The sequence below is a fragment of the Pempheris klunzingeri genome, chromosome 15 (assembly GCF_042242105.1).
Source record: "Pempheris klunzingeri isolate RE-2024b chromosome 15, fPemKlu1.hap1, whole genome shotgun sequence".
NCBI classification, from domain to species: domain Eukaryota; kingdom Metazoa; phylum Chordata; class Actinopteri; order Acropomatiformes; family Pempheridae; genus Pempheris; species Pempheris klunzingeri.
The window spans coordinates 3,869,077-3,893,032 of NC_092026.1; the positions used below are offsets into that span (position 1 = coordinate 3,869,077).

Consider the following 23,956-nt stretch of genomic DNA (forward strand, 5'->3'; position numbering starts at 1 on the left):
ATACACTAAAGGTTAAACCGTGTCAAGGATTTTTAGACTCAAAGCACTTAAAAAATTAAATAAAAAAAAAGCTACTAGTCTAGAACAGCCCTCATAATTTATATACAGATTTTTTTCTTCAAACCATTTAGAGGTGTTGATTCAGGTTTTCGTGGAGTTTGCAGTGGCGTTGCACAATTTAAACGGCGCCTCATGCAGCCTAAATACTGCAACTTCAATGACAGGTAGGATTTATTGCTGCACTTAGTTGTACTTAATAAACTGAGAAGTATAAATCAAACTCTCCTGCACAGTTTGCATGGGATTTACTTTGAACAGTGCAGCCCTGAATTCATTACGCTTCAAGCAATGAAGAGTCCACGGCACATTTGTTAACACCTTTAAAATCACAGCATTGATTTTAAACAACCAAACAGCCACTGGCAGAATACATGTAACACCTCTAAAGCAATTTATTAGAACAGGGATGTTTGCAGAGAAAGTTTCACCGTCATGTGGCTCAAATAGTCCTACAAGAAAACCGCTCCAGCCGCCTGTATCAGTGCATCACCAGCAAGCCTTTGCAGAGCGCAGCATGGAAAGCTTTCAATTCACTCCATCGTGTTCACACCCCCACCCCCCCAAATGTGAAATATACCCTCCTCCTTCCCAGAAAATGCTTACTGGGACTGCTGACACAGGTGGCTAGGAGCGCCATTAGCTTACATTACATTCTGTAGCTCATGATTGTTCCACAATGACAGCCCGACATGTTCTTTCAGACAAATTATGCATTGGTGCTGCCACATTGATAAAATAAAAATAAAAAAAAACCAAAAACAAATGTGGTTTGCAGAAGGGGTAACACAATCTTCAGACGACTGGTGCTGATAAAACCAAGTGCTTTGAGATCTGAAAGATGTTGCAGATACTCCAAGAGCAAGATATGTCCACGGCCTATCTATCACTCCCACCTACACTTCAACAATCACTTCTCAAAAGACACGAGAGCTTGCAGTCTACTGCTTGAGAAATGCAAGTTCATAGCAGAAGAATACTTAAATTCTAAGTAACTACCTGTCAAATTCACACATTCAGACTCACACTTAGCTGCACACACACTCTCTCTCTCTCTCTCACACACACACGCACTCATACCTTTAAAAAAAAAAAAAAAATACAATATTTGCTTAGTGGTCCTGAAGTTACAAGAAGCACAGTCTGTATGACCTACAAGGACCAGCCTAAAGATATACATTGGGCCCTGGGACACCCCGAAAAACACAGGTAGCACATCTGGATCAGGGGATACAAAGCATTACTAGCCACTGGTCCACCAAAAAAAGGCAAGCTATCAAAAAGAAAAGGAAAAGAGGCATTTACTTTCACTGCACAACAAGCAGAAAAATACCAAGCTTTAGTAGGAAGTCACTTTGCCTGGTTACCCATCCTGAATTTGTGCCTCGCAAAGGGATGGGTAGTCAGGATCAGAGTAATTACACTTTAAATACATGTTATGCCATAGTTCAGATATCTAGTACACGTTTCCTATGTAGTGTAGTGCTACCACATCAGTGTGTATTACTGGGAGGAAAAACTCCAGTAGAAAGTCCTCTCTAAAATGACCCCATAATACTGAGCTGAAGTCATGAGGGAAAAAGCACAAAAGCTTCAGGGGAAGAGATACACACACTTCAACCTAATCGCAGAAATGCATAAATTCAAGCAGCACAAAAAATATCAATGAAGTATGCATAATCTCTGAAAAAAAGAAAAAAAAAAAAAAGAAAAGTATGAAAACATCCCTGCTTTCATGTTCCTAAATACAAAACTTCAGTGTAACAAGAGGTCCTTTTTCCGCCTTTTTTTTTGTCTTTTGTTCTCCTTTAAAACAGGTAAAATTTTAGTCCTCTGGTGGTGTGAGTGGTATGGGATGACAGTCTTTTTTGTCATTTAAAATCTTTTTTTTTTTTTCTCTGTTTTCTTATATACTTGAAGATGTGGTAAGCATGCAAGCCTCGTAGAGGAGGGGCCCGGAAGGGCTGGTGGGTGGGCTGGTGGTGGAAAAGGAGCCTTCAGGCCAGAGCTGGGAAGGCCTCGGGATCATCCACGTTGGGGACTGACACTCCACTGGCCTGGACAGACACACAAACCACGACAGGGTTGAGAGCTTCTGTTAAAACGGCTACGAGCTCTACCTTCATACTTCATACTCATCATCACAGTGATGAACCCACAGGTGACCATCAGGTGATCTACAGCTCCCCTCAGCTCTGTCAACAGTTTCAGCTCTAAACTGCTCGTCGTGCTGCTTTCAGCCAAAAAAAGTTATCAACATCTTTTTTTAAAATCTTTTTAGTGCTGATGTGGCACCTCGGTTTGTTTAATATGGAGTTTACTTATATTTCTATAATATAAACTGAACAAAGCCCATGTTTCATTTCTCATCAACATATAAAGGAGCAGTACAAGAACTTTGCCTTAATAAAATCGGTACAATTAAATCAGTAAAACCTGATTCAAGTAGAGCTGAAATTATGTGTCAATCAACTGGTTGACAGAAAACTAGTCTGATAGTTGTTTACTTGCTAAATGCCTGAAATTCACTGATTCAAGCTTCTGAATGTTTTGCTTGTTGTCTTTGTTTCCTATGAATATCTTTGGATTTATACAGGTGTGATGACATTCTTAGACCACAGCAGATAATCAATAATGAAGATAATTGTTTGCCCTAAATTTAAAAAACACAATCTATCAAAAGGAGTAAGAATGTGATGCCTGCTGTCAGAACAGTTCAAAATGAGTTGATTTGAATTAATGTTAATGATCATTTGGTGTAAACTAACTAGTTAACGCCACAGAAATCTGCCTCCCAGCTGACATGAGGTCAGTGTGAGTGCTGCGTCGTGGAGCTTGTGGTCGCTGGTCTGTTATTTCAGGGCCTTAGTTTTCCACAGCAGGTTTTCCAAGTCAGTGCTTTTGCAGCCTGCTCGGAGTCACTGAGCTAAATCTTTTGTGAGCGACACTAAACCTTTGTTGCCGGCAGTGACAACAGCTTTCATTGTTACCTTTTCAGACCGTCCTCCCCCGCGTGCCGTCCTGCTGCCTCCCCCGCCGCGGCCTCCCCTGCCTCCGCGAGCTCCCCCGCGCCCGCGGCCGGGGCGGCCCAGGTCTCCAAAGTTGATCTCCAGCTGAGATGTGATGTCGTTGGCTGGTTTGCGGAAGTGGTGGTCTGCGGACTCGTCGGCGTTAGCCTGCTGATAAACGATGATGAAAGTACGTTAGACATCAACACGGTTGTTTCTGAACCACCGACGGAGCGACTCAACGCGTGTTCTTTGTTTACTTCCAGAGCTGCCTAGCATCAAGCCTACCTCTCACCGTCTGAGTCTCCATTTCCTCTCTGATCTCCCAAAATAGACATGATTAAACCGTTTCCAATATTTGAAGGCGTACTGAACCACTCATCTCTTCCTCACTGGTGGGTTTCTACACTTTGATAACACTGAATGTTTTCATGGACTGTGTGGGTGAAGGAGCAGTGTGAGAGCTGAAGGCACCTTGTGGAACAGAGTGTGAGGGTCTGTTTCCGTCTCTGCGGCGTCAATCAAAGCACCAACAGGCCTCTGAAATGTAAAGACAGCAGAGGGTTCATCAGTAATGTTACACAGAAACCACCACAACAAGTCTGACGAGCTTCTGCTTGGAAAAAAATTAAAAACACCCAAAAAACAGCAAGTTTGCTTAGTAACAATGTTTGAGAAGGCAGCAGGCCGTTACTGGCAGCACCACAGTGACGCTCGAGTGGGATACAGAGTCCAGACTGGTTCTGGACGGTCACAGCAGAGCTAGAAAGATTCATCGATCCACTTCGGATGACTTTTCAGTCAAACGTTTGCTACTTTTCTCTGTTCTGCATCAGTGTAAAGAGAAATCAATGTGATTTTAGACTTTGTCAGACAAAACAGTTGACGGAGGAAATAACCTGCAGACTGTTTGTTGTGTTTGCCAATTCTACATTTCCTGTTTCTGTTTTTGCTGAGTGCTAGAAGATTTAAATAAATGCAAATTAATTCATCGTTAACCCGTCAAATTGTTTTGGGGTATGTTGTTGAGTATGTTGCCTGGTTAAAATGTTAAAACTCCAAGTCAAAGGGCAACTTTACCAACCTACAGGCCAGCCTGAAGACTAACCGGCTGCACTGATTTGAAGGAAACATTTGTGTTCATCATAAATCAACACTCACATCTTCACTCTTGGACTTGTGCAGCACGTAGCCTTTCTTCCACTGGCTGTCGGCTCCCTCGTTGGGCTTCCGGATGTTGAACTCGACCTTGGTGCGCTCCTTGTCCTGCATGGCCTTCCACTCGTCCAGGGTCATCTCTTTGGGGCCTTCGTTTTTAACTTCCTCCACCTCGTTTTCCCTGGAAAACCGACGCACAACAGCGCAGCACCTTAAACCTCACACCGTCAATCCTCTTAGCTCCATACATGCTCTCTAATCCTGGGGCCAAAGCGTCAGTGACAGTGTTTATCCCGCTTGTGCCGAGGCCCTGTGACGGCAAAGCGCGTGCAGCGGTGCCGACTAGACGACAACAACAACAACAAGGTGACGACCAAACTACTTCTTTATAAGTCACCAGGCTCCTTTACTGAACAGGAAGCGCACACTCACTTGTTCTCAGAGCCGGCGGGTGCGTTCTCCTCTCCCTCTGGGGTCGTCTCCGGGGGTGCAGTCTGTTCTGCCTCACTGGGAACAAGAGACACGCAGCACCTCATCAATACTGACACTCTGAAACATTAGCCCTTAGTTATACCTTTCGCAGCGAGCTCACAAACGCACATATATACGCTCCAAAGCTAAAACGCTGCAGAGAGAACACATTCATTCGCGCTCGACCCCAAAGGCACAGCTTGTACCAGACACCATTCCACACACAGCGAACCCCAGTCTGAACAAACGTGAGAGGTGCATCATTATTCTGCAGACAGCAGCGCTCACATAAACAGGCCGCGTGTCTCACCTCACTTCATCCTTCATGCTGCCCCAGTTGTTTGAGCCACTGCCGCTGCGCTTCTCCTCACTCTTCTGATTGCTGGAGCAAAACAGGAAGGAAAACACACACACACAGATTTATCAATTTGAATGAAGATTAATCAGAAAAACCAACAACAACCGTTGAACTCAAGTGTGAAGTCAGAAGTTGGTCTAAGGTTTAGTTTTAAATAATCACAAACACTGTTGGCAGTGTAGTCTGTGCCGGAGCTCCAGCGGGCATCACCAGACTGGGACGCTTTGCTAAAGTAGTGATTTCTATCTACAGGTCCGCTGAGGCCTCGGTGAGGGCCGACTCACGTTTTGTCGCTGCCGCTGTGTCTGTCAAAGTCTCGTTTCCCACGGGAGTCGAAGCCGTCCCCTCGGCCCATTCCCCGTCCTCTTCCACCACGCCCACCCCGGCCGCCACCACGCCCTCTCGGGGGCCTGTCTCCAGAAGGCCTGATGGACACAAACAGATTCTTTTTTATTCTAATGGTCAACACGTGTGTGGGTTTATGTCAGCTTCAATGGTGCTGAGGTTAAGTGGGCAAACACCTAATCCCTGCACACACCTCCACACCTGACTGCCTTCAGCTCATCACCATGTTTACATATGCTCTTCGTCACTCACTTGTCTGCAGAGAACTCTCCGCCTCCCTCGGGCTTGTCCTCGCTGGGCTTCTCAAAGCGGCGCTCTCGGGGAGGTCTGCGGTCCGGCCTCTTGTCTCCGGGTCGCCCTTCGCCCTGCGCGCCTTGATGCTGGGAGCCAGGCTGGCCCTGCTGGTCTGGTCTTCGGCCCACTCGCCTGATACCTGGTGATGACAGGAGCACGCACACACAGAGAGAGAGAGAGAGAGAGAGACAGAGAGAGAGAGAGAGAGAGGGGAGTCAAACCACCAGAAGACATGTGATTTCAAGTAGTGTGTGACAGTCAACACGTGCTGTTTTAAAGCATTCAGGCACAGGGACGTGCTGTCATGCAAACTAAACCCATGATGCACAGTCACCAGTCTCTCCTGTCTGCAGCCTCAGCAGCAGCAGCAGCAGCAGCACGCTGCTCTCGGCATCCCTGCAGCTGTCCACACTGGTGGCTAACACCGGGCCTGTCTGTCTGGCATTACTAACTCGCTGCTCTTGTTTGTGAACTCATTTTCAATCGACTGCGCCTGACAAAACTCAAGTATTGACTCAGGAGAGCCGTCGGCCAGTCCAAAACAAAGAGCCGTCTGTCTGCTTCGCCCTGCACGCAGGTGAAGCTGCTGCGCATTCGCGTTGCAAAGCCTGCAGCCGCTAACAGACGGAGCTGCGCACGGAGGGAGCATCAGAGGGAGCATCAGAGGGAGCATCAGAGGGAGCATCCTCCGGCTCGGGCTGCCGCCGCCGGAGGGACCCGCCTGCGACACGGGACACTGCAGGTGGATCCACCGGGGGCTGAGAGGTGGCCCGGCCGGTGCGGAGCTTGACCTCACGCTGTGACCAGCAGCGGCTAACGCAGCTAACAGGAGCTGCACATGACAGCTAATGCGAAAAAAAGGCGAAAATAAACATGCACAGCGGCTCCGGGACGGGACAGGTGTGCGCGCTACCTTCTTTCTTCAGGGGCACTGGAGCCTGGGTCTCCTCCTTCTTGTCCAGCAGCGGGTTCTTTCTGTCCTTCTGTGACTCCTTCTTCGGCTGCTTGGCTGCCTGAGCCGCGGTCTTGGTGGACCCAGCGGCGGCCCCCTCCTTCCTCTTGTTTTCGGCAGCCTTCAGGATCTCGAACGGGTCGGACTCGTCGTCCAATAACTGGTCGAACCGGTTGGTCACGACGCAGCCGAAGCCTTCTTGCAGGTGTCCGGGCATGATGGCGCCCCTTCAGCGGGATTCACCTCCGATTCTACGAGGCTTGATGCGAACGATTCGCTGGATGCTGCCACAAGATGGCTGGGAGAGCTGCCCCTTCTCTTCCGGTGCGAGCACCATCCGGGACACCGCGCCGCGCGCACCAATCTGAGCGCGCGGCGGCTGCAATGTTTTTATTTACATTATGTAACGACGTCCTCCCGGAATAATCCCAGGTTTTAATTCCTGGGAGGACATCACATGCAGAGGAGGCTCTCAGGAGGCTGCAGGGAAATAACATGGTATTGATTAGACATTTCTCCTGAAGAGAGTTACAACCAAGCATCAATATCTACTCTTTATTATTATTTTATTATTTTATTTTTTATTTCTTTTGCATGGACTCTAGTCAATCTGTGATGCTAAGATTAAGTGGGATTATAAAAAGCAGCAAATGGTGTAGTCCGGGTCAGTGGGGGCGTGCTGAGGAACAGCTGGTGGTAAGGTATCCGGGCAGAGTGCCCTCTGTGGAGTCAGGCCTGCAGCTCTCTGAGAGCTGTCACAGCGGCTCTGCATCAAGTCAACTCACAGCACTGCTCCATGTAACCTGAGGCGAGTGCTTGAAACCCTGATTAAGGTCCCCCTCATCATTTTGGACAGGGCCTTTGTGTTTGCACTCATTTTTTTTTTTTTAAATATAAAAGGATGTTTAATAATTAAGGAAAAGGTTTAGAGTCACTTGGCAAGATGACCAGAGCTTCACAAGATCACTGCTGTCTGTGATAAAGAACAGGAGCACATGAGGTCTCATTAATGAGGAGCATTCAAGAGCAAGAGGATTTTTTTTTTATTTTACTGAAGAGAAACTGAGGCAAATGTGATTCAACTTATTTTCTAAGCAGATTTTTCCTTTAAAAGCTACCAAAAACTTAAACAGACATATTTTCTCTCATTTTATTCATTCACCTTTGCAATATATTTGATTTATACACACGTTAGATACTTTATTAACAAAGCTACAACCCATTCCTCACTTAAAACAACAGTGTTAAAGCCTTTATTCAAATAAAGTTTTCACTTCAGCACACTGAAACAGGATTAATCGACGCTCCTGATGTGTCCTCCCTCTACGTGTCAGCTAACCTACACACCACATGAGGCCACAGTCTGAGTGTACGCTGACCTACTGTAACTCAGGTCAGGAAACACATCCCAGCGACCGGCACACATCAGCACTGTGCTTAATCCCACAGGAGTGAGAACGAGGAAGATATTTTAGAGATTTAGAGACATTAAGTGAGCGTGTGGTTGGTTTATCTGAGCCGGTCGTCTCTTCGGGGTGGGGAACTCCTCTTCAGCCAGACTTTTCCAACAAATCCTCAGTCAGTCTGCATGCGGTCGTCACAGCGATCCCGTAGATAATTAACTGAGCAGATGGATGTCAGCTGATACATTTTGACAGACACATTTCTCTATTTTATTTGATGCTGGGAACCTTGAAGTGTTGCAAAAACCTGCACAGAAAAACGATGGAAATCTGTTTGATTCTGCTTAAACCTGGTTTTAGCTTTGCAACGACAGGATATTATCTGTGAGCAGGCTCCTTTAACCTTTAACCTTTACAAGTATATGCAGTTTAATGGGTAAAAAGTACATTTCTATACTTGCGTAAATGTACTTAACTACTTTAAACAGTCCACAAAGTTTGCACAAGTGCACTTCAGAGTAAAAAGTGTCTGTAACCGAACCACAGCTTGTGTGTAGTCATGACAACACTGAGGTTTATTACATTAACAGTGTGATAAGTGATGAGACGGCACCTGATGTGGGTTCTTTCTTCTTTTGATTTCGATAAAACAATAATTAAAGCTTAATTCAGTCTGATTTTCCGGATTAGAAAACCTCAAACAGAGGAGGCGAGAAGGGTATCCAGCGTGGCAGCACCACATCCAGCTCATGCAATAAGCAGTAAAGCCCTTTAATGACGTTCCCCTGGAGCAGATCAATTTTAAACTTCAGCCCGAGGATCTCGGTAAAACAAAGCTTGTGCGCAGCAGACCGTGAAAGAACATCCCCACGTCAAATGGAGCCGCTCTCCTCACGCCGTGTTTCGCCTATTACAGAACAGAGCAGTTCCTTTAAACGAGCCATTAAAGTCAGCCAACTGTGCGTCAGAGTGTAGGTCTTGCGGTGAGAGAAGCCGCTGACGACAGCTGGCGGAGGTGTTTGTGAGTCGGTCGACGGCCTCGGGGAAACCACACCATCACAGCTAATTAAAGTTTGTAAGGTAAGAAGCCTGTTGTAGGAGAAAGGCGATACAGCTATCATATGAAGACACACAAGCAGGCAGTGGTGTCTGTCTGTCTACATTTCAGCAACAAAGCAGCAGCAGCAGCAGCACACGAGTCATGGATGACCGAGACATCACGATTTATTAAAAGGGTAGTGTGATTCAATATTAAAATACAAAAAGCTGCATAGAAAAGACAGCAGACAGGAAAGATGCATCTCAACGGTACAGGTTTGAGTCTCAAAACGTCTACTCTATCTCACTGAGGTATTGTCCATGAGCCTCTTTCTCAGCATTTTTCACAGCCAGTTTCCTTCTGACTACTTTTTCCAGCTCTAGTAATTCTGAGTAGACGGCCTGCGACATTCCCTCATCAGCGTCCATCTGAAACATGAACAAAAACACACAGAAAATCTGAATTAGTTATAAAAATAAAAGAGTCGTGAACAGCAGATCACTCATCCCAGTCTCTCTTACGGGGATTTGAAAGAATAACTGGCATTTTTCGACCTGATGTCTCAGCCACCAACAGTGAACTGGTTACAATGGCTGCAATGTAATCCTGTAAGTGCTTGTTTTTGCCACCGACACCACCAGGCTCCACCGAGAAAAACAGTCATTTAGTAGTCGTTGGTGTAGCTGCTGTGACTTTGGTGATTTAAAGAGTTAGTTCAGATCCAAACTACTGCGTCAAATCACCAAAGTCAGCAGTTAGTGGAGTCAGGTGGCTTTGAGGAGAGCGACAGAAAGGATGTTTCTGGTTCTGGTTCAGATCTTGCAGGTCTGTCTCTGTAGGGACTCTTTCTGTAATGTTGTCAGATGCTTCAAATAACAATCTGAGCCTTTCAGTGGCAAAGACAAACACTTTTAGTGGGCTTATTTTGACTGGTGATGTTTTTCAGTCTGTTTACAGCTGCTGGTGGAGTCTCTGCTCAACCACCAGTCATCTCACCCTCATCCAAAAGATGTAAACAATAGGACTTAGATTAAAAATGTGTCACTTCTCACGTTGCTCACCTGTCGAGCTTGAGTGTAGCTTGTTCCGAGCCCCGAGACTAAACTGTGATACTTTGCTCTTGGATCCAGAGACTCTGGCTTTTGAAGAAACAGCCAGTGCTGTGAAAAGCCAGAGCAGGACATTCATTTTATTAGACGTGAGTCCTTGATGTCGTTTCATATCGACGACAAAAAGAACAGGTTGGAAACGTACCAGCGACTCTGCCCCGTTGTGAGGGGTAAGCGTGAACGTGTTGGTGAAGATCCGGATCTGTTCAGCACAAGAAAACGTCGCGATGACGTGAGACAGTTCATACGAAGCCCCCGGTCACGTTTAACACAAACATTCACTCACCAGCCACATGATGGGCATGATGAGAGTCCAGAAGCAGGAGGGGAGGATACCATAGGTCAGATTAGTCATCACCAGCCCTGGACATGTCACAGAGGAGAACAGCCCCTGCCATGAAGAGAAGATTTGTGTTGCTCTTAATATTTAATAGCTAAGGTGTCCTTTCTTTTATGTTCTCTTTGTTATATCCGCTTCATAGTTCTTGTACTGTGACTGTATACAATAAACAACACAATAATTATGTTTGAACTAACTCCTGTCCCGGCAATCTGCTGCTCATGTGCCAGACAAACCTGGCTGTTCTTGTGTCTGTTGAGCGCCAGGCTGAGCATGTCTGCTGCATACTTGGAGGAGCTGTAGGGCTCCGTCCCATTTCTGTGCTGCACGTCCTCGATGCTGAAGGCCGAGCGGCGGGCGTTACTCGAGGAGGTCCACACCACCCTGGACACGTGACCCGCCTGGCACAGCAGAGGCTCCAGCTCCCTGATCTAGACAACACAGACAAGGACATCAGGTCCACGGGCAACGGCACAGAGTATTAAAGTGCTGCAATATACTGTTCATGTGGATACTGTAAGAATGTTTACTGAATAAAAAAGGAAATAAAGCATCTGTTTGCTTGTTTCTCAATTGTTTTTCCATAAAATATACGATCTCAATATGATTTCTTTCACAATTTAACATTATATACACAATGATAAAAGCCTTTATGCACCTCCACAGATGAAGAGGCACACACCAAATGCTTAAATGATCTCCGTACAGATAATAAGGGGATAAAATAAGGGATTATTTTGACCAGCCTAAACAGTGTGTGTGCAGTTTGTGGTGTACCAGGAGAAAATGGCCGAAGAGGTTGGTGGCAAAAACTTCCTGCAGACCGTCTGAGTTGAGGCCGTCCTGTTGTGTTAAGAGACCCTCTGCTGTCGCAAACATGTTGATGACATTCCTGCGGTGACAGGGTACACTGTTACGTGACAAAATTAAGACATGAAGAAAGAAAGCAAGGAACTGGCTTTGGAGTCTCACCTGGAGAACAGACCCTTGAAGAACGCTTTCACATTCACTTGTGGATTTGGCATAATTCCTGCGTTTAGATACAGAAAGTCAACTCTGCTGTATCTGTGGAAAAACACACATATGCATCAGTTTAACTGATCTCAATTCCACGTTTGTGGTTAAAAGTCCAGGTGATGAAGCAATACAGTGTAGAGAAACAACAATCTGCAGTGTCATGACGTCACCGTGTCTTGGTATCAGTACCTGGCCTTGACCTCCTGAGCAGCAGCGAGCACTGACTGCACAGAGCCCACGTCCAGGTGCAGTAAGTCTACACGGGCGTCGGCGTGAGAGGCCAGCAGAGCGGAGCGGGCAGCCTCGGCCCGCTGCATGTTTCTGCAGGCCAGACACAGCCGGAGCTGGCTGTCGTCAGTCAGCAGCCTCTCACACAGGGCCAGGCCGATGCCGCTGCATACGGTGACAGATGGCAGACACACACACACACAAAGTTCACTAAACACAGATTTACTGACTAAATGTACTGGTAAACATAGAAAACTATCTTGGAGAAGAAGTGATGAAGGCAGATTGGACACATTTGTTTGCAAGTTACAACAAAAGTGGATAATAAGAACCTATTTTACTTTGTCACATAGTAAAGATTTCATATTTGCTCTTTTACTTACTGATATTTATATTTAAGTGTCGTGTTTCCAACTCTATATAAACTTAAGGATTAAGGAAAAAAGTAATACTATAAACTGTGCACAAACACATACAAAGAGCTGGAGCCAGCAGGCCAATAGCTTAGCTTAGCTTAGCTTAGCATAAAGAATGGAAGCAGGGGGAAACAGCTAGCCTGGCTCTCAGCTGTTGTATTGATACCCATCAATATTTAAGACTTCTAATTAATCCTGTAACACTATGTTGACACTCATTAGTGCTCTCTGGTGGACAATCATGCACTCACATGCAAGGGACTAAAATGTAATCTATGATAATAATAATAATATATATATCTTGGTATCATTTCTGTTCTGTGGGTTCTTTCCACTCTTAAGCCCTTTTTCCATATGACCACTAATACCAGCGGAGCTCGTGTGAAATGACACCCCCATGTCTGTGTTTTGTAGCATTCACACGGGATAAGCGAAGTCTGTATTTTATTCAATATAATTATATAATGACACGACCTCTAATGTTTGGCAAAACAGCTTTGGTGATTTGGAGATGACTTTTACTTTATTACATTAATTATCAGGATTATGGCCATGATGACTATTATTGTTCAAGTCCATGTAAACCATGTACATAATAAATATGAGTTCTGAGTTTTCCACACCACAGAGAAATGTCCTATAAACTACCAATAACCAAGTTTGAATGATTAAAAAAACAAAACTGACAAGTATATAAAATTAGGTTTAAAGATTCATGAAAAAAATATGCAATTAGTACAAATTATTATTATACTAGTCCCATGTGAACGGGGCTGTAAGTTGTATATATATTTATCTACTGTTGTTTTTTTTTCTTCTATTACTGCTCATCCTGTCCTGCCTTTGTTGCTGCTGTAACGTGAATTTCCCCCAATGGGAGACCAATAAAGTCCATCAACTTTTTTATCTATACACATATACTTAAAACACACACACACACACATATATATATCTCGTATATACGACACACTTGATATGTTGCTATGCAATAACTTAATGATTAGCAGTATGTATGAATAATGATTCATGTGTATTGTCTGACGCACAAACAGCTGATTAAAGCAGACTGAGCCTGATTAAACTCTCCAGCCAGTTAGTGTCAGTGATCATCCAGCAGGTAATAATCTCCCCCAGGAGGAGCCTCTGTGTTTCTGCTCCACACACACTGAGTCACATTTCAGGTGTTAATCAGCTAAAGAGAGAGTCTGTCTGTCTGTCTGTCTGTCCTCATCGATAACACACACACACACACACACACACTTTAATGGGCCCACCTGTTCGCGCCGGTTACAACGACCACTCTCTCCATGTCTGCAGCGGCTGGAGGTCGGAGCACAGACCCGGACCCGGAGTGAGGACTCACTTTAACCGGCCACCATCAGCCCATCGTCCGACAACTGTGTAAACACGCCAGCCTATGTGCACGATCGGAAACGTGGTGTGATTGGATGTCAGCAAACAGCCGACCAATCAGCGTCGACTACGGCGAGCGAAGAGGCCCAAAAGCACAGAAGAGCGCAACAGTTCAAAGTGCCGCTGAGGATACAAAGTATCCGCTCTGTTAGATCCAGTTTAGGAAGAAAGCCACGAGGAAAGTGCGACAAACAGTGGTGCTTTTCTTTATTTACAGGAATCTTTGGTGTGACAGCTGTTAAAAAAGGCGACTATCTAACAATGTACAGTTCATTATTCATAAAACACCTCATAAAAACACCTGTTTCAGTCATTAATCATCCTCATCATTTATTCATTCTCAGATTTTATAGCAGAAACGCAAACATCCATAAAAGTTCTCTAGTAAATGTGCAATAAAGTTAAATGTATGTATGAAAAGGTCCATTGAAAATATTCACCATTGTATTTCAAACCCTAGGACTACCATGACTGGAGTACTCTATAAATAGAAAAAAAGAAATTAATAAATACACTGAGGTGTGAATGGCGCTAATTTGCATGATATCTACAATATAAGGCTCTGTTCAAGTGTATACCTTCTCCTCGTGTCTTCTTATTTACAGCATCGCCATTGTGGCAAGCAAGCTTTACAAGCAAAGTGAAAACATCTGATGTTTTGTTTCTGACTCCTTCAGACTGAAGGGAACAAATGATGGCAGTGCACGGCGGAGAGAAGCGATCTGATCTGCTCCATCTGCTATGCCGCGCTCTCCATCAGCTGAGCGTGGATCTCCAGGAAGCTCGGCCTCTGCTTGGCGTTCCTCCTCCAGCAGCTCAGCATGAGATCATTGTAGACTCCATCTGGACAACAGGGAGGCTTTGGCAGGTACACCTGGGAACACGACGAGTCATTTCCAGCAAACATGGCACTGTGTGACACTGATGTGGAGACAGTGTAGGACACCTGTGTGATGCTCACCTGCTTGCTCTGGTCTCTGAAGAACTCCCCTGTGTTTTCAATGACCTGCTCGTCAGAGAGCTGGGAGTAGGGCTGCTCCTTGCACAGAGTCAGGATCTCCCACAGAGTCACTCCGAAAGCCCACACGTCACTGGCCATGGTGAACTTGCCCTGAGAGATCAGACAGCTTAAATCCAACACGGTCGATCACAGACTTAAAGTGGACGCTGACTTGAACACTTAATTATCATAACTGCAAAAGTTAGCAGTGACGTCATGTAGTATTTTATAAGATTAGTTTGGATTATAAGAGGTTAAACTAGTTAAGTAGTTTAAGCAGCTCTGTTCATTTATATAATAACCACCTTTTGTTAAGTGTTGCTTTAACCCTTTCATGCATGAATTATGATAACCTCAGTCAGGAAGTGTTTTTATTTATCTTTAGGCTGAAAAACAAGATTTGAACTTTTTTTTTTCAACCCAAATTTTCTAAAGATATATTTACATGTCCAGTAGTTGAAATATAGCCAGTGAAGCATGATGTACACTTCAGTGGACATGTGATTAATCATAATTTCCTCCCAATATAAAATCAATACTTGGAAAATTTAGCAATCGCATGACTCCTTAGATGTTACTTGATGTCACCATATTTTTCTTACCTGCAAGGGTCTCTTTTTACAGAAGGTTTGAACAGAAACAGAAATGAGCAACTCTGTGTTTCTGGCTGTCTGTCGGCCATCTTGGCTTCCCACTGGGCAGCAGTCAGTGTATGAGATGATCAAAACTCATGCATATACAAGAAAACAGCTTTTGAATAGCTGCACACTGTAGTGACCTCTGTGCATGAAAGGGTTAAAGCACGTTTGATGTTGAGTAATGCGGCTGTTTTTGTAGTTTTGTATTTATAGACCATAAATAGGTTTATTGCATTTATACCTTTTATTGCTGTTGTACCTTATTGCCTTATATTCAGTGAAGACGTTCACTTGAGTGCACTTGTACAATCAGAGTGATAATAAACATCTTGAATCTTGAGTTGTAAACAATATTTCCTAGGATTTATTTTCTATTTCTGAATTCTTGCAGTGAAATGTCACAATACTACAGTTAAGATCTACTTTCAGTTCCTTATAGAGCCTCTGTATTATAAAAGCAGGTAAAACATTCTGATATACATAACTTAATATTATCTATATTATTGAATGCAGTTCCCTCAGATGAATGAGGGTGCAGCCATTTTATGTTTTTGTGTTTTACTCGACAGACGCCACACACGTCTCCAGCTCACCAGCAGGATGCTCTCCCAGGACATCCAGCGAATGGGCAGGACGGCCCGGCCCTGGATCCTGTAGTAGTCCCCTCTGTACAGGTTCCGACTCATGCCGAAATCTGCGATCTTTATGGTGTAGTTCTTACCCACCAGGCAGTTGCGGGTTGCCAGATCACGGTGGACAAAGTTGAGAGAGGACAAGTACTTCATACCAGATGCAATCTGCACAGCCATGCCGATCAGTTTACTGTAGCTGAGGAGCAGAAGAGGCCACAGAGAAACACGGGTAGAGTTTATGCTACTTACACACAGTGTTGTCTAGTTGGCTCTATATATATTACATCCCAGATAATCACTGAAATGTAATGTTTAAGAGCCTACCTGACCATGCTCTCCCCCTGTTTTTCCTCCTGTTCTGTCTTGTCTTCATCAGCAGCCTCTTTGAGTCTGAGATTACAGAGGAACTGGTTCAGGTCTCCATTTTCCATGTACTCAGTGATCATACACAGCGGGTCTGTGTCCACACACACCGCCAGCAGACGGACAATGTTGGGGTCCCTCAGACGAGACATGATTCGGATCTCCTTCAGGAAGTCGTTCCTGCAGCACAGCGTGGACAAACTATTGTAATTTACCGCTTGACTGGCTGAGTAACAGCAGACAGCTGGAGGCTGTACACCTTTGGGTTTTTTGTTGTTGTCACTAACTGCTTTCACCTTGCATTCTTGTTGGCATCTTCCCGCAATGTTTTCACAGCGACCAGCAGAGGCGACTGATTGTTTCCCTCTATGGACAAATCCTCATCCAAAAAGTCCTGCATGCCTTCCGCCTCACACAAGTGCACCTGTTTTAAAAAAAAAGTACCTTTTCAGTCCATCATCCACTTGGCACCACTTGAAACCATCTGTTTAACTCAGAGTGTAGTGTAATACTACAGATATAAGCATCTCCAAAACACCAAATCAACGCCAACAAACATTAGAGCTATAAAACTGAATATACTTCTCCGAACTGGCCCTCTCCCAGCTTCTCCTGGAAGGTGAGCTTGTGTCTGGGGAACTCTCTCATGGACGAATCGGTGCCAGCAAAGAGATTCATGTTGACAGCGGTGATGGAGTAGGTGCTGCTGTCTGAAGACTCCTGCAGGCTGATGATGTCTGCCTCCGCGTAGTGGGGGGCACCGTCTGAACCACCGGTGGCAAGGCCTCTACAGGAGGTGCTCGGTCCTGACGTGGAACACACACAAACACACACACACTTCAGCAGCCACAGCCACGGTCGACCTCCTCAGCGCTTATTGTGCCTTTATCTTACCGAGGTTTTCGGTGGACTGAGCAAACTCAGGTAGTTTCCGGATAAGGCGCGAAGGCTCCTGGTAGTCGGCGCAGAGGGGGAAGATTCTCTCGTAGGTGGAGTTGGAGGTGGAGCCACCCTCGCTGGATAGAGAGGAGTGGTGGGAGGAGAAGGCCTGAGTCTGGACTGCAAGACGAGCTGTGAGTTCATCGTCCAGGATGCGGCGAGATGCCTGAGAATGAATGAATAGAATAAAAAGACGACACACTTACACGACATTTTGACCCACAAGGTCTTCATCAGGACTCTCATTTAAATCATGAGATGACAAAGTGTTTAATGCTTAAATCCAAAATGTTTCATGTTGGAGAAGTTTTTCTTACAGATCACCACCCACAGGAGACATTTTAATACTAATAAACCAAAAGCTGCTGCTGCTGGCATCGCCTGCCGGCCATTTTAGCTCCTAAAGCCATAAAGTCTCATAGAAACGCTAAATATTCAATCAGTAAAGTGATGTTCTTTACCCCCTCTTTGATGATACCTCCCCCAGTGCCAAACTGAAATCTAAACCACTTACTGATCTGTTTAATCTCATATATAATGTCATCATATACCATATATCATTGCTTTAGTTATCTTCTTTTTTAGTTTTAATAGTTTGGTGCTTTTTAAAAATATCTGTGTGTGGACACACTGAGCCACTGTCCACCTTCTTTGACAGTAACTGACCAAACAACCAGACAAGATTATGGTCAACAATTATTACCAAGGCAGCAAATAAAATCAAGGAATCAAGGAAAGTGAAAGAAAATCTCTCTTCTCACCTTCTCCAGCATCTTCTGCCAGACCTGCCTCCACAGGATGATGACTATTATAGCCAATAGGATGGCAATGATAGCCACTAAGCAGCCAATCAGGATCCTGGTGTTGCTGTCATCCACTTTATGAGTAGGATCCTCCCCTAAGCAACCAGAGGAGAGATGAATTTGATCTCCACTGTCACAGAGACATTCTTATCACAGTATCCTGGTTTCAGGTAAGAAATCTAACATTTATGTCACAGCTCAGTCTTTTCTGATGTCATCAACAGGGGGCGCTGTTTAACCAGTAATGGTTTCAGCTAAACAACCTTTTATACAAAGCTATCTCCTACTAAAGACTAAAATAAATGTACGATCCATCATAGTAACTTGTATGACATCGTTCGAGCTTAATTAAGAAAAATATGTAATAGTTTTCTGATCATATTTGGGGTTGACTGAGGATTGCACTCAGCCTGTGTTAAATTTACCGCCACATCACTTCCGAGCAGCCATAAATCAAAGCTCCCTGTTGCCAGCATTTTTCTCTGCGGTCTGACTGTCACTTAAGTTGAATTACAACTACTACTTAAAGAAAAAAAAATCACAAAGCGTTTTTAGCTACTGACCCGGCAGAGTATTTGTGGGGTGTCCATGTTTGCGAGGAGTCAGAGATGTATTGTACACTGCTGAGCCTGTGAGAGAAAGACAGGGACAGAGCTGCAGCTATAATATAGTAAACAGGCCGGCAGCTAAAGAGTCAACAGTTACATTGTGTGGGAGACAAATCATTATCAAATCAACGTCTGGAAGATGATCCCATCTTACCTGACTGGAAGGCCACCTCACTGAACAGCAGCCAAAGGTCACTGAAGTGAAAACGGCATTTGATGGCGCTGGCTGTGCGGTCCCCGAGGGGCACGGTGACAAAACGGGCGCGCTGGCTCAGGCGGTCGACGGTGGGCCTGAAGGTCACGGGGTCAGCCTCCCATTCTGAGCCCGACCGGAAGTAACAGCTGGCCTGTCTGAACATCCTCGCCCCTCTGCTGAACATGTTATTACAGTGAACCTGTGGAGGTGGAGGTGGGATATGTAGATCAATGCAGCCCATAGTCATTTATCCTGCTAATCTCCACAGTGCAGTATGGATTTGTCCCTCCACCTGTGACCATGATTGATAAACTGGTGTAAAAAAGCTCATAGCAGATTGAAGGGGGGGTGTGATGCTGGAGCAGGTCATTTTTGCGGTGCTGTGGCTGAAAAACATTATCTTCCATCTCAGATCTTATCCATGACAAATTAATAATTAGACAGAAAATATCACTTTCACAATGCAAAGCTATTTTACACCATTTTGTGAATGTTATGTCCCAGTAAAAGCTGCAGCAGCTATAGAAGATGGGTTTGTGGCACAGTGCAGCGCAGCATAGCGCTGGCTAAGCACTTATAAAAATATTCCACTTCTTCACTATTAATCTCGTCACTCGACTGCCCCCCTGCCCCCCGACTCCCTACCTTCATGGAGGTGAAGTTTCGGACGTGGTCAAACTCAAAGATCATCTCCACGTAGCCTTTGGGGAAGCTTTTGTTGCTCCAGCCCACGTAGTCGTACCCCGGCCACATGCCGTATATGTGGCTGTGGAGAAAATCATCCAGGCCCCAGGTGCCGTCCGTCAGCTGGCCGAGGCCCTTTGCCAGCCTGGCGGAGGGAAGAACGGAACAAGTGAAGATATGAAACACAAGCATTTAAGCCGTCATTCACTGAGGAGTGTGGAGATTTTCACATTCACAACATTCTCAGGCAGTTTTGAAGAAGGAGGTAAACTGAATGATGGCCTGCATCTTTCTTCAGAAGTAGCAGTACAATTCAGACCTTTCAGCTGATACTCCGTCATACACAGAGTCATTGAAGTAGACATCCAGGCCTCTGTAGATCATTTGGTGGCCGTCTGGGATGCTGTAAGACATCAGGCCATCTACGGGGGACAGGACAGGTCAAAGGTCAAAGATTACGTCTGCTTTGCTCACCGCCTGTAGGATGTCATGACAATGAACTAAACTTTCAGGAGGAGCTACAACAACAAAACAAAACAATGCAGAATGACTAACCAAGCCATTCACAGCCGTAGAGCTCCACCCGCATACACACGATCATGGAGTGGTCTGTCACAGGCATGAAGCGGACAAAACGAGCTATGATGGGAGGCTCCAGGTCCTTCAGCACCACATCATACGCATTCCTGTTCCCCTCAATGACCTGGCACAGGAGACGCACATGACACGAATAAAACCCACTGAGTGAAATGTGTCAGGGAAAATCAAACCACGTAACATATACTGCATGTGTGTGAGTTAATGTTTAACTCTGTCGTCTGTGGCAGCATGAATATCTGATCAAATCAAGTGTGAAAGTTTGATAAATCTGAAAAGAAACTTCTTTTGTTCCCCCATCTGTCACCAGCAGAGGAGGAAGTATTCAGATTGGATCCTTTACTTTAAAAGTAGCAATTCTCTGATATAAAAATACTCCAGTACAAGTAAATGTCCTGAAATGTCCCTGTAAATGTTATTTTAGTAAAAGAAAATAAGTATTATAAGGAAACTACTTCACATGCATACAAAAGTAAAAAAGTCTGTGTTGATTTTTAGTTTTGTAAGTAGTGTTTTACTGTTGTAGCTCGTCAAGCTGGGGCCAATTCTAACTGTTAAATATATCTAACATGTAAAATATGTGTATCAAGTAATTGATAAGTAAATGTGGTGGCGCAAAAAGTGCAATATTTTGCCTCTGAAGAAGTGGAGTAGGGGTAAATACTAGCAGTACATGGAAATACTCAATTTAAGTACAAGCACCCCACATTAAACTCAAGTACAGTATTTGAGTAAATGTACTCAGTTACATTTCACCACCATAGATGAAAAACCTTTACTACTGGCACTTCAAAATACTTTTCTCTGGGCTTTAAGACATGAGACAAACCAATGATCAGTGGTAAGACTGTAATATAAACTACTGTGATATACAACGTGGTCTCTAAGGCCTAAACTGAATCAACCACACCTGAAGCAGAGACCCTCAGTGCTATCTGGACACGCTCACCTGCCTTCCCTTCCTGTCATGCCAGCCCACCCAGCTGCTGCCGTCGCGGCTGTACTTGATCCTGTATCGCTGGGCAAACTCATTACCCATGCCGTCAGCATGGCGACCTTGGGTGCCCACCAGCGTGATGAAGTGCAGTGAGCGAAGGTCCACTTGGAGATACTCTTTGAGGCCGTCTGGTTCTGACATGATGTCAGGACACCAGGCCCCATCACCGTCTCCGTTGTCTAAGTCAAGTCTGAGGGGGAGGAAATGAGGGAAGTGAAGAGGGGCAAAGAGTTCAGGTAGGGAGGAGCAGAATAAAGAGGCAGATAAAAAGGAGAAAGAAATGTTACAAGACGTGAATAAAGAAAATTTAAAGCCTTGTCTTTGCTCTATAATTATTCAGTGTGTGGCCAGCAGATGAAACTTTCACATATGCTGAGCTTCAAACTTCAGTCTTCACCTTTCAGTCATACCTCCAGGTCCTTTAAGTAGCTGCCTTGGAGCTTTTGATCATCCCACATGGTCTTCATCAGCAGATAAAGTTTGCTAAGTTGTGGTAGGACTGTGGGTCCGACAAATAAATGTGATGACAACTGAGCAAACTCAGCTGATGAAGATCAGGTGGGAAGCTCCAAGACAGTTTCTAAGACTAACGCATTCTGTGTGCAACACAGAGTTTCACTTCAAAAGTAAGATTTAGCTTGTATTTGCAACAGTACTGACTCAGACTGTCTGAATGACAGGTTTTAATATGCTGCGTGAGAAAATAGGACAAGAAATGCATCATCAAACATGCCTGCCAAATCTCGCAGCAGTTGACTCAGACCACTGACTGGATGCAGAGATGTCCTCATCCTGAATCTGCCCGCCGGTCATGCCGAGAGGATATCGACACATTTCTACAAACACATGAAGCATCACTGACACACATGCTGCTCAAATTATGAATGTGCTTTTGTGTGTGTGTGTGTGTGAGACCTGCGCTCACATTTCCTGTGAGTTTTGAATCCTTTTCTGCAGGACGTGAGGAGTCCAGTGTAAAGTTGTCAGGTCCCGCCCCCCTCCCCAGTCCCCTTCCTGCAGCCCTGCAAGGCCTCTGAAGCCAAACAGAGGCATCACTGTGTAGGTGCCAGTCAAAGCAAAATTAAACAGGAGTGGCCTCAGAGCTGCCTGCTCTAAAAATTTTTTTTAATTTCTACTGGAGCCACGTGAGAGAGATATCTTAGTTTTTAAGCACTGGCATCTGCTGGGCATTAACTCTTATAATGGGCCTGCAACAGATGCTACAACACAGAGTTAATGAAATCCACGACCGGCACTGTACATCTGCTCTACTAGAGTGTCTCTGTTTATTCCCAACTTCTCCACCTGATAATTAGGAGACGTCTGTGTTTTATTCACCTTCCCACACTGAACGCCTGACATGTACTTTGAGAGAGCAGCAGAACAAATAAGCCTTTTACTCTGAAAATATTGTAAATGGGAAAGTCAAATGAGTGCACGTGTGTGTGTGTGTGTGTGTGTGTGTGAGAGAGAGTGTAAAGGTGAGGGTGTGTGTGAGTTACCTACAACTACGCCTACAAATTTCCTAACTTTTTTTTTTTTTTTTTCCACGAATGCCCCCTGCTTGTAAAAGGTCTGCTTGTTCTGAGGATATTTGCTGTCTGACCATTAGGTAAACCACACACACACACACACACACACACACACACACACACACACACACACACATTACATTCTTGCACTCTAAGCCCACCCACCGAAAATTGCTTACCTTCTCCATCTTGTCAACATACTTGTCCCTCAGGAAGAAGTTATTTTAAGCTTATATATGACATATCGACACTGACTGGCTTTACACTTCGTGCCTCGATCACACATTAAAACTCATTATATCTCTGATTGTCTGACTGGCGTACGATTTGAGCGGAGGGAACCAAATGTTGAGATGCAGCATACAACCGACATGTCCCAGATCAAGACATCTGACCCCCACGTGCTCTGAGAAAGAGGGACATGGGTGTGAAAGATGAACTTAATCTGCTCTACCTGGGTTGACTTGACATCGTACAGCGGCAGCCAGCAGGACAAAGAAGACGTGATGTGAGATCTGTTGAACCTTCATGACCTTCATCTCTTCCATGCACACCTAAAAGTTCCAAGAAGGCTGCAGATCAGTAGATAAGATGAGCACAACGTTCCATTAACATCAAGGTAATCTAAAATAAGTGTTCACATAGACATTGTCCAGAGAAAAGCCTGTGCTTTAGGTTTAAATGTTGGTTTTACATGTGTCCTGTATGTAATAAACAATAATACTTATATTTAGAGCAAAAAGGGATTAAAAGCAAGTGATGTACAGGATAAAAATTCAAAGATACACATGTGATATACCAGTTACATTTCAGGAGTGGGGTGTTGAACATCCCTAACACCCCGACACGCTACATGCACACACAGTCCTCCTTGTTGCCCAGAGTCTCGCCCTCTCCCACCACAATACCTGCATTTTATTTACCACATACAAGGGACTCAGCGACTTCTACCTCTAACACACTCTGGTAAACTCTGCTAACAGTTCGACCGCACGCTTTGCTGCCGTTACAGTCTTTCACATGACAAGATATAAGGGTGTGATGTGTCCAGAAAGTAAAGTGTAGTAAAAATCAATGTGCACATGAAAGGAAATTGTATTCTGAATTTAAGAGTGAACACTGTCAGTGTCTGTAATGCATTTTAACATTTCTGGAGAGCTAACTTGATGATCACTGGCTAACTCACTGGAGAAATAACTTTTTTCCTCTAAGTTTTTGAGGTACTGACTGAAATAATACCAATAAAACACAAATAAAGCTCAAATAGTGTCCCCCCCCACTTCGCCTTAATGTGATCAATCACATCTATTTCTTGTCACAGACTTGTACTACGTATTTCCCTGTATGATGTCACCCTCT

General features: G+C 44.7%; 3 protein-coding genes across 4 annotated transcripts; all 3 read right to left on the reverse strand.

The window, feature by feature from the left end:
- Positions 1–428: 428 nt before the first annotated feature.
- On the reverse strand, positions 429–6,954 carry LOC139214291 (SERPINE1 mRNA-binding protein 1-like). 2 transcript variants are annotated; one of them, XM_070845105.1, is made up of 9 exons: positions 6,605–6,954; positions 5,650–5,830; positions 5,337–5,477; positions 5,005–5,076; positions 4,656–4,730; positions 4,227–4,404; positions 3,540–3,605; positions 3,048–3,233; positions 429–2,114 (listed from the first exon to the last, which is right to left on the reverse strand). In XM_070845105.1, the coding sequence occupies exons 1-9, from the start codon at positions 6,858–6,860 to the stop codon at positions 2,055–2,057; spliced, it is 1,215 nt and encodes a 404-aa protein (XP_070701206.1). In that variant the 5' UTR covers positions 6,861–6,954; the 3' UTR covers positions 429–2,054. The 2 variants fall into 2 exon arrangements, with proteins under 2 accessions (XP_070701206.1, XP_070701205.1); XM_070845104.1 differs by having other exon boundaries at positions 3,048–3,236.
- A 2,333-nt stretch (positions 6,955–9,287) lies between these two features.
- LOC139214293 (3-keto-steroid reductase/17-beta-hydroxysteroid dehydrogenase 7-like) lies at positions 9,288–13,609 on the reverse strand. Its single transcript, XM_070845106.1, has 9 exons — positions 13,470–13,609; positions 11,741–11,944; positions 11,507–11,599; positions 11,312–11,426; positions 10,771–10,965; positions 10,481–10,585; positions 10,340–10,396; positions 10,147–10,245; positions 9,288–9,513 (listed from the first exon to the last, which is right to left on the reverse strand). Exons 1-9 carry the CDS (start codon positions 13,502–13,504, stop codon positions 9,379–9,381), a joined length of 1,038 nt encoding a protein of 345 aa, XP_070701207.1. The 5' UTR covers positions 13,505–13,609; the 3' UTR covers positions 9,288–9,378.
- Positions 13,610–14,347: 738 nt separating this feature from the next.
- Positions 14,348–23,136, reverse strand: ddr2b (discoidin domain receptor tyrosine kinase 2b). Its single transcript, XM_070845059.1, has 16 exons — positions 23,052–23,136; positions 21,799–21,901; positions 21,018–21,255; positions 20,027–20,174; positions 19,791–19,893; positions 19,433–19,616; positions 18,746–18,986; positions 18,547–18,612; positions 17,942–18,078; positions 17,136–17,346; positions 16,824–17,047; positions 16,538–16,665; positions 16,203–16,421; positions 15,840–16,068; positions 14,570–14,719; positions 14,348–14,482 (listed from the first exon to the last, which is right to left on the reverse strand). The coding sequence occupies exons 1-16, from the start codon at positions 23,134–23,136 to the stop codon at positions 14,348–14,350; spliced, it is 2,601 nt and encodes an 866-aa protein (XP_070701160.1).
- Between the last annotated feature and the right edge of the window lie 820 nt (positions 23,137–23,956).